The 14741-nt window shown below is 31.5% G+C and overlaps 2 protein-coding genes across 5 annotated transcripts; both read right to left on the reverse strand.

Annotated features, from left to right (window-relative positions):
• Positions 1-6119: 6119 nt before the first annotated feature.
• Positions 6120-9444, reverse strand: LOC114168260 (T-complex protein 1 subunit beta-like). Its single transcript, XM_028053014.1, has 4 exons — positions 9362-9444; positions 8592-9077; positions 7803-8118; positions 6120-6400 (listed from the first exon to the last, which is right to left on the reverse strand). The coding sequence occupies exons 1-4, from the start codon at positions 9442-9444 to the stop codon at positions 6254-6256; spliced, it is 1032 nt and encodes a 343-aa protein (XP_027908815.1). The 3' UTR covers positions 6120-6253.
• Positions 9445-9734: 290 nt separating this feature from the next.
• On the reverse strand, positions 9735-13356 carry LOC114168259 (pentatricopeptide repeat-containing protein At3g29230-like). Of its 4 annotated transcripts, none has more exons than XM_028053013.1 (4): positions 11116-13356; positions 10636-10812; positions 10150-10262; positions 9735-9917 (listed from the first exon to the last, which is right to left on the reverse strand). In XM_028053013.1, exon 1 carries the CDS (start codon positions 13128-13130, stop codon positions 11310-11312), a length of 1821 nt encoding a protein of 606 aa, XP_027908814.1. In that variant the 5' UTR covers positions 13131-13356; the 3' UTR covers positions 9735-9917; positions 10150-10262; positions 10636-10812; positions 11116-11309. The 4 variants fall into 4 exon arrangements, with proteins under 4 accessions (XP_027908814.1, XP_027908813.1, XP_027908812.1 ...); XM_028053012.1 differs by having other exon boundaries at positions 10136-10262; XM_028053011.1 differs by having other exon boundaries at positions 10136-10272.
• Between the last annotated feature and the right edge of the window lie 1385 nt (positions 13357-14741).

Here is a 14741-nt window from a genome sequence, read left to right on the forward strand (position 1 = left end):
AAATGAATATTATTATGCTTATATGTTTTTCTTGAATTTTTTTTATAATAGGAAAACATCAACATATCGATAGGTGTGAAATGAAAGCTTATTGACAAAAATAGAAAAGATGATTAATGCGTCGAAATGCATTAAAGTCTTGTCTTGGTCATCAACGTAGCATGCATTAACTGTGCTGACAGCTCGCGGTATGGAGATAAGTTGAAGCAGTGAAATAGTTTGCATATGGGTTATTCAATTTTTTCAATAAATATTTTTAAGAGCTTAATAGTTCCTAAATTTAAAATTAAAATTTGTTTTTAATCTATATTTTGATCTCAAACTTTAAAAATAATAATATAGTCCTCCTAATTCAATGATAATTTTTTTAAGTATTAAATAATATTCTAAATTAATATTTAAGTTAAAATGTGTCAAACAATATAAATAATTCAAACATAAATTTCAAACGTTTGTCCACATATGCATTGTTAACGGAGAGTATAAAAAAAATTTACTAATTGTTATGAGCTTTAAGCCTAACTCAATCCCATAAAATTAGTTTGTAAGGTAAGATTTGCACCCCACTTATATATTATTAAATTGTCTTATCTTTAATCAATGTAGCACTTCCAACACACCCCCTCACGCAGAGGTATATTCATCTCGTGCGTGGAACTATAAATGGATGGTCCGATGGTGGCCCGAGATAGCGGGTGGAACAGAATGTACAAGAAAGTTCGTTAGGATAGACTTTAATTTTTTTTTTTAAACAATGGCTCTGATATCATGTTAGATATATATAAGCCATGATTAAGTAAGAAGAAAAAATATGTACCTCTTCCCAGTGGCGGATCTTGACAAAAATTGTTGGAGGAGCCAAAATAATACATCAAAAATTTATATATTTAATTATTGTCACTAATAAAATAAAAATAAATACATAATTTAGTATAACAATAACTAAAAAAGAAATCACACATATCTAAAAAATTGTCAAAAGAAAATTCAATAATAATCAAACCACACTTAAAATTCAGTTATAAAAAACACAAGGTACAATGTTTTTTTTCTATTTTCATAAAATAAAAAATTAATATACAAGAGGCTGATTAAATAAATGATTAAACTAATATTTTACTATCAAGTGAGACAAGAGGGAATTACCTTCTTCTTTATTTCTTCGAGAATGAAAGAAAATCGTTGAGAGATGAGAGCAAAAATAATAGATCTTTTTCTCTTCAGAAACAAGAAAAGATATGTGAGAAACTCAAGACATATAATGGAACTACAATTAAAATTCGGTTATAAAAAACACACAGTATAATATTTTTTCTTCTATGTTCATAAAATAAAAAATTAATATAAAACAGGCTCATTAAATAAATTATTAAACTAATATTTCACTATCGATCGAGATTTAGACCCACTTGGATTCCCAACACATACCAATGACTAGTATAAAATAAATTAGTCACTTGTTTGGTCACTCATTGTGACTTTAGTTTTTGGTGACTAAGGTCGATCACTAGTTGTCTTTTTTTACAGACAACATCATGTGTACGGCCAGAAGTCTCTAAACATCTTGATCTACAAAAAACTACTCAATAATAAACTTTAAACTTGAAAATTTTGTATACATATTAATCTATACTTAGGTCATTAATAACGTTATAAAACAACTAATAAAGAATTAACGATCACATGGCCCAACCTAGTTAAAAACTCACTAGAAATCGTATAAATAATGACAATCTCAAGATATATATATATTATTTCTTTATCTTTAAAGTATTTGAATAGACATACCCATTATTAGTTGAAATAATTTGGAGGAGACTATTACTAAATCATTGATGAAAAACAAGAAAATACCTAGACTAATGACATGTTATGATATTTGTAAAAGTCACTACAAGAATTTGCTTAATTATTGACAAGATTCTATTGACAGAAACAAAATCGTCAATAAAATAGAATTTACCAACAAATTTTAGAATTTTAATTATAGATAAAACATTTTGTCGTTAATGAATCCATTGGGAAAAATTGATAGTGAATTATAATTTTTGTTACCAATGAATTTTTTCGTTGGTAAAATGAGCATCAAGGTTTCTATTTTGGATTGACCATTTTGTGGTCAATCTGTCGATATTTGGATTTTTTAAAAAATTCATTGGTAAATCTATCAATTACATTTTTTTTAATTTTTGAGTAATTGGATTCTTTTAAAATTTATTGATAATCTGATAGTAAAATAGGCTCCAAATTTTCCAACAAATCAAAGAAAATATGTTTATAAATTAATTGGAGATGAGTGAGAGAAAAAAAATAAAAAGAAGAGGAAGAGGAAACAAGAAGAGAAAGAACATGAAAAGGAGAAAGAAGAAGAGAAGGAGGAAGTAAAGGTAGAAGAAGAAAATAAAGGAAGAGAGAGAAAAAAAATAACTTAATCATGATATTTACTGACAGATTATATTAATGGTCAAAATCTGTCAATAATTGTAGGTGGATATCTACTAACGAATAATTATTGATGAATTTGTAATTATTGGTAAATATTGATAAATTGTTTTATTCATCAATAAGCATTTTATTAAGAAATTTTTTTTTGTTGAAATATTATCGATAATTTTAATTTATTGACAGCTGATTACCATAAGATTTTGTCCATTTATAATTTTGATTTTTTTTTCTGTATTGGGTTACTTGGATGTTTAAGGAAAATTATTGAGTTATTCTTTGAAAACGAAATCAAAAATTAGGTACCTATGTTTTTTCTTATTCAAATGAGAATCATTACATTTTTGTGAGTATTTTTTCTTTGATATGTGGCATTTATGGTTGCATGTATGCCCTTTTTTTTTCTTTTTGAGAGCTTAAATGATTGTGTGGTAATGGGTTGTGCAGAAACCATGCAACACTTCTGTTGGTGTGGTTGCCGAAGACATATATGGAGGAGACTTAAAAGTTTTAGTTTATTGGGATATCTCAAAATGTAGTGGACAGTTCAGTGATATGGCTATCTATGGAAAATATATTTTGGGAGAGCTAACTTTTATTAACTGTCCTTTTCTATAAATAGATTTGATTTACTTTTTTCTTTATAATTTGAGTTTAGTTTAATCTTTTTAAGATTTTTGTATCTTTTACTTCATTATAGAAGAGTTATTTGTACATGTTAATTTTATTAAAGTAACTGCTGCTTAAAAATAAAATAAGAATTATATTTTTTTTAAGTTTATTGCTAAATCTAAATTAAAAAAAATAGTTGTTTTAATTACAACAAAATGAAATATAAATTAATTTAAAAATTATATGACAATATAAAAATCACAAAAACACATTTTAAAGTGTGAAGGAGGTGACAATATAAAGTGAAGTCAAAAAAATTGGATATCCATCACCTTTGCGAGCCTAACATCTTACCTAATTGTGGTCACTAAAACTCTCAGTGCGTGACGCTACCTTGTTCAGTTTTAGCATTGTGTTAAACATTTTTTATTTAATTTCATACGCTACTTTATACAAGCGGCGGATACGGAGGGCATACGGACGGGACAATTTTCGTTCTTCAATCCTCATTTTCAAACAAAAATATCATTTACATTTTTATATTAAAATTTAACGAATATCAATTTTTTATTTATTTATTTTCGTCAAGTAATATATATATATATATATATATATATTTATACATATAATCGTACTTATTTTTTTAATATTTCAATATCAATTATATAATTGTTATAAAAAAAAATATACGTAAAAAAACATAATATTATCATATATTCAATATTAAAATAAGAATATTTTTATTTTTTTAATATCAAATATTTGAGAAGAAATTATAGTTATATATATTTCAAATTCAAAAAACAAATAAAATTTCATGATAATCAAAAGATTTATTAAATTTATAAACATGAATAAAATTTAGTTGATAAAATTTAAAAATATTTAAAAAAAAACAAATATATAAATTTAAAAAATAAATAAATGTCCTTTTATACATCACTTGATCAAAATCACACAAAGAATAAAGATTAAACTAATAATAGTTAAAATTTAATATAGATGTTTCATCTTTTGAACTTCAATATATGAATATATGTTGAAAACAAATTCATAGCAATTACATTAAATTATTATATTATAACAAATAAAACTTATTTACACAATTATATTGATAAAATTACATTATGATAATGAGTTAAAAATTAAAAATAGTTATATAAAAAATATCAAAACTGTAATTTACAAGATAAAAATAAATAACAAATAAAAATATTAAAAGAAATTGTCAAATGTATCTTAGAAATAATTGGATAGATCATTAAATGAAATCACACAAAAGAAAACAAATGTATATTTGTGAGTATGATATAAAATATATCTTATGATCTAAAAAAAATTTCAAATATCAACAGTTAGGAATCAAAGTGTGAGTCTAAGTCTCACATTGGCTAGAGATGAGAAAGTAGAGCACTATATAAGGATAAAGACCCATCAACCCATTGCCTTAAGGTTTTGGATTGAGAGTAGTGTCAATGCTTTATGTGGTTGGGTTCAGGTATCACAGCTTATGGTTAAAAGAGGGATAACAAAAATTGTCTTAGTGGAACAAAAGGGTTCTTCAAATGAAACAAATAATTAATAATAAAATAATAAAGAAGATAAATTTTTTATATTAACTATTAAATGAAAGGTTTATGTTATTGAACATTTAAATTGAGAGTTAAACATTCTTATGTAAAAAAAATACACAGACAATAAAGAAAAAATTAAGAAAGAGAATAATTATTCAAATGTGAGACATACAAAATATTTTATGGACATATATCATTTGAACATAATTGCAAAAATGTTATAATAAGATAAGTATCTTAGATCTAAATAAATTTCATAACAACTCAAAGAATTAGAACAAATAAAGAATAGAAAGTGAGTAGTGTGTCTACAATGTTATTTAAAAAACTGAGTATTTTAATGATTTAAACAATAACGAAGATGAGGGTGGGAATGGGGATGGGTATGGAGATGACTTTGATTTATTGAAGTTTAACTATATTTTTATCTGAATTCTTTGCAAATTGTTTTATATATATATATATATATATATATATATATATATATATATATATATATATATATATGTATGTAAAGAGTGAAATAAAATATATGAAATAAGGTTATCTTGTAGCATATCTTTTATATTCATCATATATCTTATATCTCTCATATATTTACAATTCTTTCAAATTCTCAACACTCGTAATATTTCATACTGTGATTATATGACACCTAATATTGTATATTGTAATATGACTCTTAAAATTTTATGAGTTTCGTCTCAATTAAGTCTACATTAAACTCTTAAAGATTAAAATGTGAACTTAAGTGAATATTTACTGTACATGTAATTGAGTTGAATAAAGTAATATAAAACAATTCAAAAATACAATCGAAAAAAGTCTATATAGGTACTGAAGCCTTTCTTTTACATAAAAAGTCCGAAAATTTTATTTTTTTCAGTTGATTATGAAAATGAAAGAAGTAATGAGGGAAAACATAAAACAAAGGAACAATGCAGAGAAGAAAAAGTAACGTCGCACACCACCCTCAAAGGCGATTTTCAACCGGTTGTCCAACACTTCCTTCACTTTTGCAACTGCAAAAACAATGACTTTTCGCAAATCTATTAGATTTTACTTTTCGCAAATCTATTAGATTTTCCGTTCAAGGACGTTATTATCTATTTTTCACAAGAAAAAAAAAAAAAAAAATATATATATATATATATATATATATATATATATATATATATATACCAAAAAATAAAGTATACGTTTACAGCGACCCATTTTGTTTGGAATGTCCACCGGAAAACTCACCCAACCTTTCATGAAAGGTTACTCTGTTTTCTGTAGCATTGCGCATTCGATGAAATCACTACAACAAAAAAGTCATTCATGTCTCTTTTTAATAGTAGTAATTAACTCGCTAAGCAAATTTGAAACCAGTTTTTAATAGTACTAACTAACTCGCAGAACAGAATAAATATTGTCTATAATTTTTTTTGTAAGCAGTGGGTGTGTATGATGCAAGTTAAAGGAAAAATCTTGATATCTTCGAAAGAGTGTTCTTAAATTCAAATAACATAATTAACAAACTTTTAGCATTACAAACAGTTTTTCCAATCACAACCACCATATCAAAATCACAGCACTCGCTAATGGTACGTCAGAAAATGCCAAGGTACCTTCACCATATTTTACATTCTATCTTCTCTTCTCCTTGGAGCACACGTGATTATTTCGTCAACTCTGAGGATCATCTCAGCTGCCTCTGTTGAAGATAGCAATACAGCTTGTTTGACTTTGAATGCTTCGCATATACCCCGTTCAGCCATGTCTCCAACCTTCCACAAAAACAACACTCTGCTGTCATTTACAGTCTGTGATAGCACACACAAAGCATCATGTAATGACCTCTCAGCCTCATCGAGAACATGGTGGCTGCCAAAAAAGCAGATGCATCAGACTTAAAGTTGCACATACAGACAACATTTGTCTAGTTTATTGAAAAAAAAAGGTCTATTCATACAAAGAAAACAATCCTGAGCATGTCCAGCTCACAATGCACTGACTGAAATACAATATTGAAACAGCACTACATAAAGGCCTAAATTCATTATGATGACATGAAGACATTAAGACAAGCAAATAAATAACATTTTCAGGATAAGGGCAGTTGAGCCATTGTAGAAAAGAAAAGAATTGAACCTGATATTATTGTCATTGGATGAATCTTGGCTGCAACCAGCTTTTCCACCTCCCTTAAAAGTTCACCAGCCAAAACAACGACACAGGTGGTTCCATCCCCAACTTCATCATCTTGTACTTTTGATATGTCTAACTTCGTTTAAGGAAGGTTATCTTAAGATTTAAACATGAAAAATATACCCACACCAATGCTCTCTAATAACTGGATGGGTAGCATAAGGATGACCGAACACACGCTTCCCACCAAGTGGGATCCGGGTTGGGTATGCACACAACATTATACCCCACCCTCGCATTCCAAACTAGAGAGGTTGCTTCCAAAACTTGAAACTGTGAACTATGAACTATAACTCACAAGGAAGCAAAATTACAAATGACCAAACACTCAACCTTATCTGGATGGGTGTTCTGCAATAAATTGCTTGCCACCTTAAAGATAAATATGTAGTATATAACATTACCACTAGTTAAAATTATTCAAAAATTGGCCATCCACATCCATGATTCTAGTGTAAAGGAATTTTTCAGTTACTATTTTGAGAAATTTGGAGATCCTTTTCTGCTTTTGTTCACTTATGCTGCCTCACATTGGTGGGTGCCATATAGTGGTGAACTACAACATAGTACTTTTGCATTTCTTCTGCAGATTCAAAAAGGAGATAAATGTATCCTAGTATGTCTTTTAAAATTGCAGGTTCCATAAATTAATGTAACTGCTGCTTAAAATACTTGTAAAAACATACCCTCAGCGAACATATACATATATTTTATATTTTGATGGCGCACATCAAAATAAATACCAAAAATCAGTATATGAACCTAAAAACCCTTTAATTCTAAACCAGAAATCAGTGCATGACCAGTGAAAAGTAAAGACGATCAGCTACCCATATAAATAAAGATGACAATAAAGCATTACATTACAAAATGAAATGGCTCTTCTGACAAGAGTGCACTTCATACAACAGAAGCAAGGCAATATCCTACATCATAATAATCACTCAACAAATTCACCAAACTCTTCGTTTCAATACTTACAGAACCAGAAATAACGTCAATTCCTGCAGTACAGCCCTCCTTCTGATGCTCTGCACGGAGTTGAGAAATCAGCTCAGCACTGTCCAAACCAGCATTATCAGCAATGATTGTTGGGATAGCCAAAAGTGCACGGGAGAATGCCTCAATAGCAAGAGACCTCTTTCCTGGAGTTTTCTTAGCCAATGCATCCACTTCCTTTGCCATCACCATCTCGGGCCACCCACCTCCAAGCAACACTCTGCTGCCATTTACAGTCTGTGATAGCACACACAGGGCATCATGCAAAGACCTCTCAGCCTCATCGAGAACATGGTGGCTGCCAAAAAAGCAGATGCATCAGACTTAAAGTTGCACATACAAACAACATTTGTTCTAGTTTGTTTAAAAAAAGGGTCTATTCATACAAATAAAACAATCCTGAGCATGTCCAGCTCACAATGCACTGACTGAAATATAATATTGGAACAGCACTACATAAAGGCCTAAATTCATTATGATGACATGAAGACATTAAGACAAGCAAATAAAGTAAGTAGCATTCAGAAATCCAGCACTTGGTAGTTAGATCACTGTGTTATCATGGAAACAGCATAAGATTATAATCCACCACAAATAGTTAATGATTCTGGTCAAGGTTGATAGAAGCAGAACATCACAAACAAACCCTATGGCCAAAATACAAAAAACTTCAGCTGACAAAATTTGATGTAGCATTTATCAAGATTAAATTGCCTAACTATGTAAAAGAACACTGGAAAGGAATTTTGTAATAACAAGAATAAAATGTACCTAGCACCTCTCAGAAATATTGTACAGGCATGCCCCATAGCAACACCAGAGAAATGAATTAGTTTATCCTCACCAATCATAATCTCCTCAATAAGGTCACAATGCCCAAGCTTAACAGACTCGGGATTGTCAAAGGTTGATGCAATTTCACCGCCAGTTACCAGAGCCAGACAATCAATACCATCAAAATCAGCATGCTCAATAGCCAATATCCCCGCATCGGCAAAGAGCTCCTCTGGAAAATTGTAAATCAACTGCCTGTTAACAAAACAGTTGATACCATGACCTATTATCTTCTGCACCTTTTCTCTCATTTTCTCTTTCTCAGCTGTTTCAATCTGAGCAACTCTAGCCATAGAATCAACACGAACACGTGCACCGTATATCTTCACTTTATCTGTATCCATGGCAGTGTTGGCCACCAGTATCTTTGCATTCTCGATCCTTTTGGGTTGTCCAATACCGATTTTCTTGTCAAGAATGAATCTGGCAAAAAATATGAATTCAATTAAGATAGCTTACACTTTGCCAGAGCAATGCAATGTTAAGCAATGCTTATAAGAAAAAGACAAGATTGCTATCACAAAATCCTTCATTATGCAGGAAATTGCAGAAGTTGATAATCATCCTTTTTTATGAGCACGACTCTGCACAAGTTTCTTGGAAACAGCTTGTGCAACTCGATATAAAAAGACAATAAGGATTCAGCAACAAGTTGAAGAATTCCTATTTGCAAACTGCAAAATAGTCCAACTTTTCAGCAATATTACCCTTCATCTAAGAATGAATCCTTCGGTGAGCCTCCAGGTTTCTTTATAATCTGGATAGATTCTAAATTTGTGCTTCCCTGCATCAGAAAACAACATGGAAACCCATCTTGATGAGTATAAAAACCAAGTCTTATATCTAATACATTATTTAGGGATGTTCATATATCCTACAGATGTGTTGGGAAATACTAATAATTAGCTCAATTACCAGTTTTGTACAAGTATTCCAACCTAAATCAGACTATTAACGTGTAAATAATCCAAATTAGTATGCCAACAAGAAAATAAATATAATGTGTCCTTTATAAACCATTCTAGAAAGATAATTCAGTATTCCAAACATTGTTGCATCATAGATAGTGGTGAACTAGCCTCTTGTAGCTCTGAGATGACAAAGAATATAGTGTCAATGTTGACTGTATCATAAAGCCTGATTCGCCGCAATTCTCAGCTAGACGGTTGAGGCAACTTCACTTGTGGTGTTCCATTTCCAATTCCTCTTGGAACACAATTAGAAAGTAGACTATCCCAATATGCCACAACTTGGTATTGATACCTGATCCCACATAGGCAATAACATTTAATGAACTTAATTCTTTGATTAATTTCCTTGAGTTGAAAGAAAGTACATATTATTTTCACTTTCAGAACCATTTCATTTCTTATCAGTTTACCATTAGTGGATAGTCATTGCTTTTTTGAAAATGATAAAAACATTAGCAAAAACTTTTGTTAGTGAAGATAGATTTACTTTTAAAATTGTTGGAACTATACCTAATTTAACTTACTCCTTCATTATTGGTTGTTCGTCTATCCGCATACAGTTGAAGAGCCTCATCTGCTGACATGCCACAATAAGTTAAGTATGCACACACCATTAATCCAGTTCTACCTTTTCCTACTGCATAATACTAAAGAATACAAATAAGAAAAAAATGTAACTAGTTATAGTTCGATGAGCTAGAGGAGAGAATATTTTACTCTTAAATTTAACATCTAAAGAATTCTCTTCTTTGTAGCAAACTAATTAATCTTGGAATCATCCATAAGAACTTAAGTCCATTTGTGGCAAACTGTCAAACAACTTTAAAACTAATTTAGATAAGTGAAGGTTTCATTCTGAAGATGAAGTGAAGTTCATAACAACTTAATCCCATTTGTAGCATACTATGATATTTATTGAGTTATTTATTTCCCCAAAATTTAATGTGATGAATTCTAAATCCTATTTGGAATTTACAAAAGATTATAACAAGAAGTGTGATCTCTCATACCATGCAATGAATAACAGCAATATTTTTGGGGTCACTTGACAGCCATGAATCCACACTTTCACAGAAATCTCTGATCATTTGAAGAGATGGCACATGGTTATCATCAAAGGGGTATGCTTCCACACGTCCATAAAAGTGAGCAGGATCATAACTTTCTTCTATACAGAGATTATAGATCTGAAAATTTTAGAAGTGGTATGCATTAGCTATAACAATGAGTGATAGTGGGATAGGAAACAAGTATAATGATAGGTACAAACAACAGCCTCTACAACTATCATTTGTCAACATTGATAGTGGGATAGGAAACAAGATCGAACAAGAATTCCTGATTAATCTTCATAGTAAACATATGAGAAAATAGGTAATAATAGTGTCATTCACTTTCATGAACATGTAAGTTATATCAGAGAAATGAAGAAAAGTAGATATCAGTAACAAGAAATGAAAAAACGAAAATCATAATAACCCACAACCGACCTCTATGTCTCACAAGTACACAAATAATTGGCCTGTGTTGCAGAACCAGTGGTTGCAACCAATAACACGATTTGTATACTCGTTTTTGGCAAACAAGCAAAGTGCTGAGCGCGGCTAAAAAATCATATACATTTCTTGAAGCATCAAATCAGCTGTGCTGTTCATGCTAATGCAACCAATGATTTCATTAGCCTCTATTGGTGTATCATTGGAACAAATCCAACCTGCTGGAGGTCCTCAACCAATCTATCAATCATCCGATATATATCATCAGATTTAGGGTGTGACTGATCAAATACAGTAAATTCGTGCACTTCTTCCTCTACCTCTATGAAACTAGCCCCTGAAGGCTTTTGCCTTCCTGTGTTCTTCATTTGTAACCTTACATTGGCCATATTCATCCAATCTCCTGCTTGAGCATAAATATTTGACAGAAGGGAGTAATTCCCAGCATCTGATGGCTCCAACTTAAACAGTTGTTCACACACCGCTCTTGCAAGATCTACATCATTATGCATCCGACAAGCATTCAAAAGAGTACCCAATATAATGGCATTTGGTTTCATAGGCATGCTGCGCACAAGCGTGAAAGCTTCTTCTAGGTGTCCCCCACGTCCAAGAAGGTCCACCATGCAACCATAATGTTCAATTTCAGGAACGATCCCGTACACTTTCTCCATTGAGTAAAAGCATTTGCGCCCTTCGTTAACAAGTCCTGCATGGGTGCAAGCACACAAGAGGCCAATAAATGTACATCTATCTGGCTCAAAACCTTCGTCTACCATTCTAGAGAAAAGCTCAAGCGCTTTCTTGCCATGTCCGTGCATGGCAAACCCCTGGATCATGGAATTCCAAGACACCACATCTCTCTTCGCCATCATTCCAATAAAGACTTCAGATGCAGCATCCAAACAACCACACTTGGCGTACATATCAATAAACGCATTCAACACCTTACTGCTACATCTAAACCTCCACTTCTTCACAGACGTGTGAATTCTCCTCCCTAACTCAAGCATTCCAGATTCAGCACAGGCCGCCAAAATACTAAACAAAAACCCATCATCAGGCCTCAATTCAGCCTCCTCCATTTTCCCATATAACTCCGTCGCCTCCCTCGCATTCCCCTTCTCTGCATACCCCGCTATTATCGTCGTCCAAAGCACCACATTCTTCCCCGGACACCTATCAAACAGCACCCTTGCCATGTCCATGTCACCAGCCTTACTATACCCACAAACCATAGTCGACCATGAAACAACATTCCTCTCAGGCATTCTCTCAAACAGCTCAAACGCCTTCTCCATCTCCCCCGCCTTGGTGTACCCATCCAACATCGTGTTCCAACTAACCATATCCCTTTCAGGCATTTCATCAAACAGCTTGCACGCACACTCCAATTCCCCACATCGGACCAACCCACCAATCATAGAGTTCCAAGTGACCACATCCCTTTCCTCCATGACCAAAAACAAGCTCATGGCCGCATCAAGCCCGGAACTCCCGCACCTGGAGTACGAATCAATGAGTGAATTGGGCACGAAAATATCCCCGTAAAGACCGATTTTTTCAACATGGGCATGAATCATTCGGACCAAGGGGAGCGAGGAAGAGTCGATACAAGCCTTAAGGAGAGAAGAGTAGGTGAAGTTATCAGGGAAGAGACCGTTTTTCTGCATTTGGAGGAAAGCGTTGAAGGGTAAAGAGGGGTGTGAATGGTTGTTGGTGTAAGCTCTGATGATGCAGTTGTAGAGGTGGACGTTGGGGTGGGGGAGCTGGTTGAAGACGTTGACGGCGGCAGTGAGGTGGCGGCAGAGGGAGAAGGCGGCGATGAGTTTGGGAGCGACGAAGAGGTCACGGTGGAGATTAGCTTTGAGAATTTGGGCAAGGATTTGGTTGACATGGTTGAGGTTGGTGCACTTGTGGAGGTAGCAGAGCTTCTCTTCCAGTAATCTCCGGCGAGAAAACCATGTGGGCACTCTCCCTCCCACCGGAACTTGCATTTGCATTGCCATAGGAAGCTCCGACACGGCTCGGAGACGGCGCTTCCCTGCTTCCGATGCGTTGCGGACGCGGACACTCGTCGGAAGCAAGTACGACGCGGTGTCGGACACTCTTCTCTGGTCTAGACACGGCCCAGTTATTAGACGCGGTAACAAGACGCGGCCGTTTCTCTAAACCCCATTTTACTCTCGAAGCTTTGCAAAGAGAAATAGGGTCGCTGAAAGAGGAAAGTAAGGAAAGAGAAAGAGTTTTTATGAAAATACTTTCAAAATTATATTGGATACGGAAGTACTGAAAAATAAATTGAACTTTTACTTAAAGAATCACAAATAAATTTTAAATTATGTTTTACAATAACGATATTAAAATTAAAAATATAACATAACACTAAATAATTAATAATTTAATATTTTTTAAAAGTATATAATATATTATATTATAATTAATTTTAATTTGTGACATTTTTTATTTTTATGTTTAAATAATTTAATTTCTATTATATTAATTTATGTGATTATATAATTAATATATTTTTCTATATATATTTCTGTTACAAAAGTTTTTTTTGTTAGATTTTTTTTTCTTATAATTATTTATCTTGATTTTTATTAGATTATGAAATATACTTGATAGACTATTTTTTATATAAATATTAATTTTCAGTTATATATAAATTTTTACTATAGAAATTTTTTATATATAAATTTTTACTATAGAAATTTTTTTTAGACTTTGTTTCTTTTTATAATTGTTTATCTTGATTTTTATTAGATCATAAAATATATTTTTTTTTAATTTATATATATCGTCGTGTCTGTGTCTTGTCCTAATCTGTGTGGGTACTTCATGGATTGTCACTCCAATACTATATGCAGCAAATAATAGTTCCTACACTTCCAGGTTCCACCATCACCGTATCCTTAAATTACAATATGAAATTTTCATATAAAAGTAGTTGATTTGTTAGGACCATGAATAGTTGATTTAGTAATTTATGAAGACACGTAGAAAAGTAGTTTTGGAAAAGAAAGTATAATATGAGATGAATGAGGTATGAGTGGATTTGTGAAGTTTTAAATAAATATTTGATTTTCTTTTAAATAAATATATTTAATGAAGTTTTCTTTATTTTTTATAATTGTTTAAAAACTAATAAATAGTTTTAAAATTATTAATACTTTTTAAGAAATAACCCATTTTTATGCTGTCAATTGATCCGTCTAACAAAGACATTTGTATTGTAAAAAATACTTTTAAAAACAATTTTCATCTGCTACTAAAAAAAGAACCATCAAAATTCAACAATTCTGTCAAATCAATATATATATATATATATATATATATATATATATATATATATATATATATTCAAGTCTATTATTTCTCCAATTGACCTGAAAATACCTTTTTGAGAAAAAAAAATCTTCTTCAAATCAATTCCTTATAATAAATGTATTCAACCATAATTATTTTCCAGTGAAACTTCCTAATAGAAGCATTCACGTGCCGTAATTGTTGGATATGTTTGATACAGGTTGAAGAAAGAATCAAGATAAGAGTAGAAGAAAAGGTTAAAACTTGTGGGCATGAAGGGATTATAAATGTAGAGTTTTCTTTTTTTT

The sequence above is a fragment of the Vigna unguiculata genome, chromosome 11 (genome assembly GCF_004118075.2).
Source record: "Vigna unguiculata cultivar IT97K-499-35 chromosome 11, ASM411807v1, whole genome shotgun sequence".
Lineage (NCBI taxonomy): Eukaryota > Viridiplantae > Streptophyta > Magnoliopsida > Fabales > Fabaceae > Vigna > Vigna unguiculata.

Bases quoted from the DNA above. Each gene is read 5' to 3' on its own strand.
- LOC114168260 (XM_028053014.1), bottom strand. From the start codon at position 9,444: ATGCAGGGAAGCACAAATTTAGAATCTATCCAGATTATAAAGAAACCT. The intron at 9,078-9,361 runs GTAATATTGCTG...ATTTTTTGCCAG, and splicing joins GATTCATTCTTAGATGAAGG to ATTCATTCTTGACAAGAAAA. The intron at 6,401-7,802 runs GTAAGTATTGAA...TTTTTGTGGAAG, and splicing joins TTGACGTTATTTCTGGTTCT to GTTGGAGACATGGCTGAACG.
- LOC114168259 (XM_028053013.1), bottom strand. From the start codon at position 13,130: ATGGCAATGCAAATGCAAGTTCCGGTGGGAGGGAGAGTGCCCACATGG.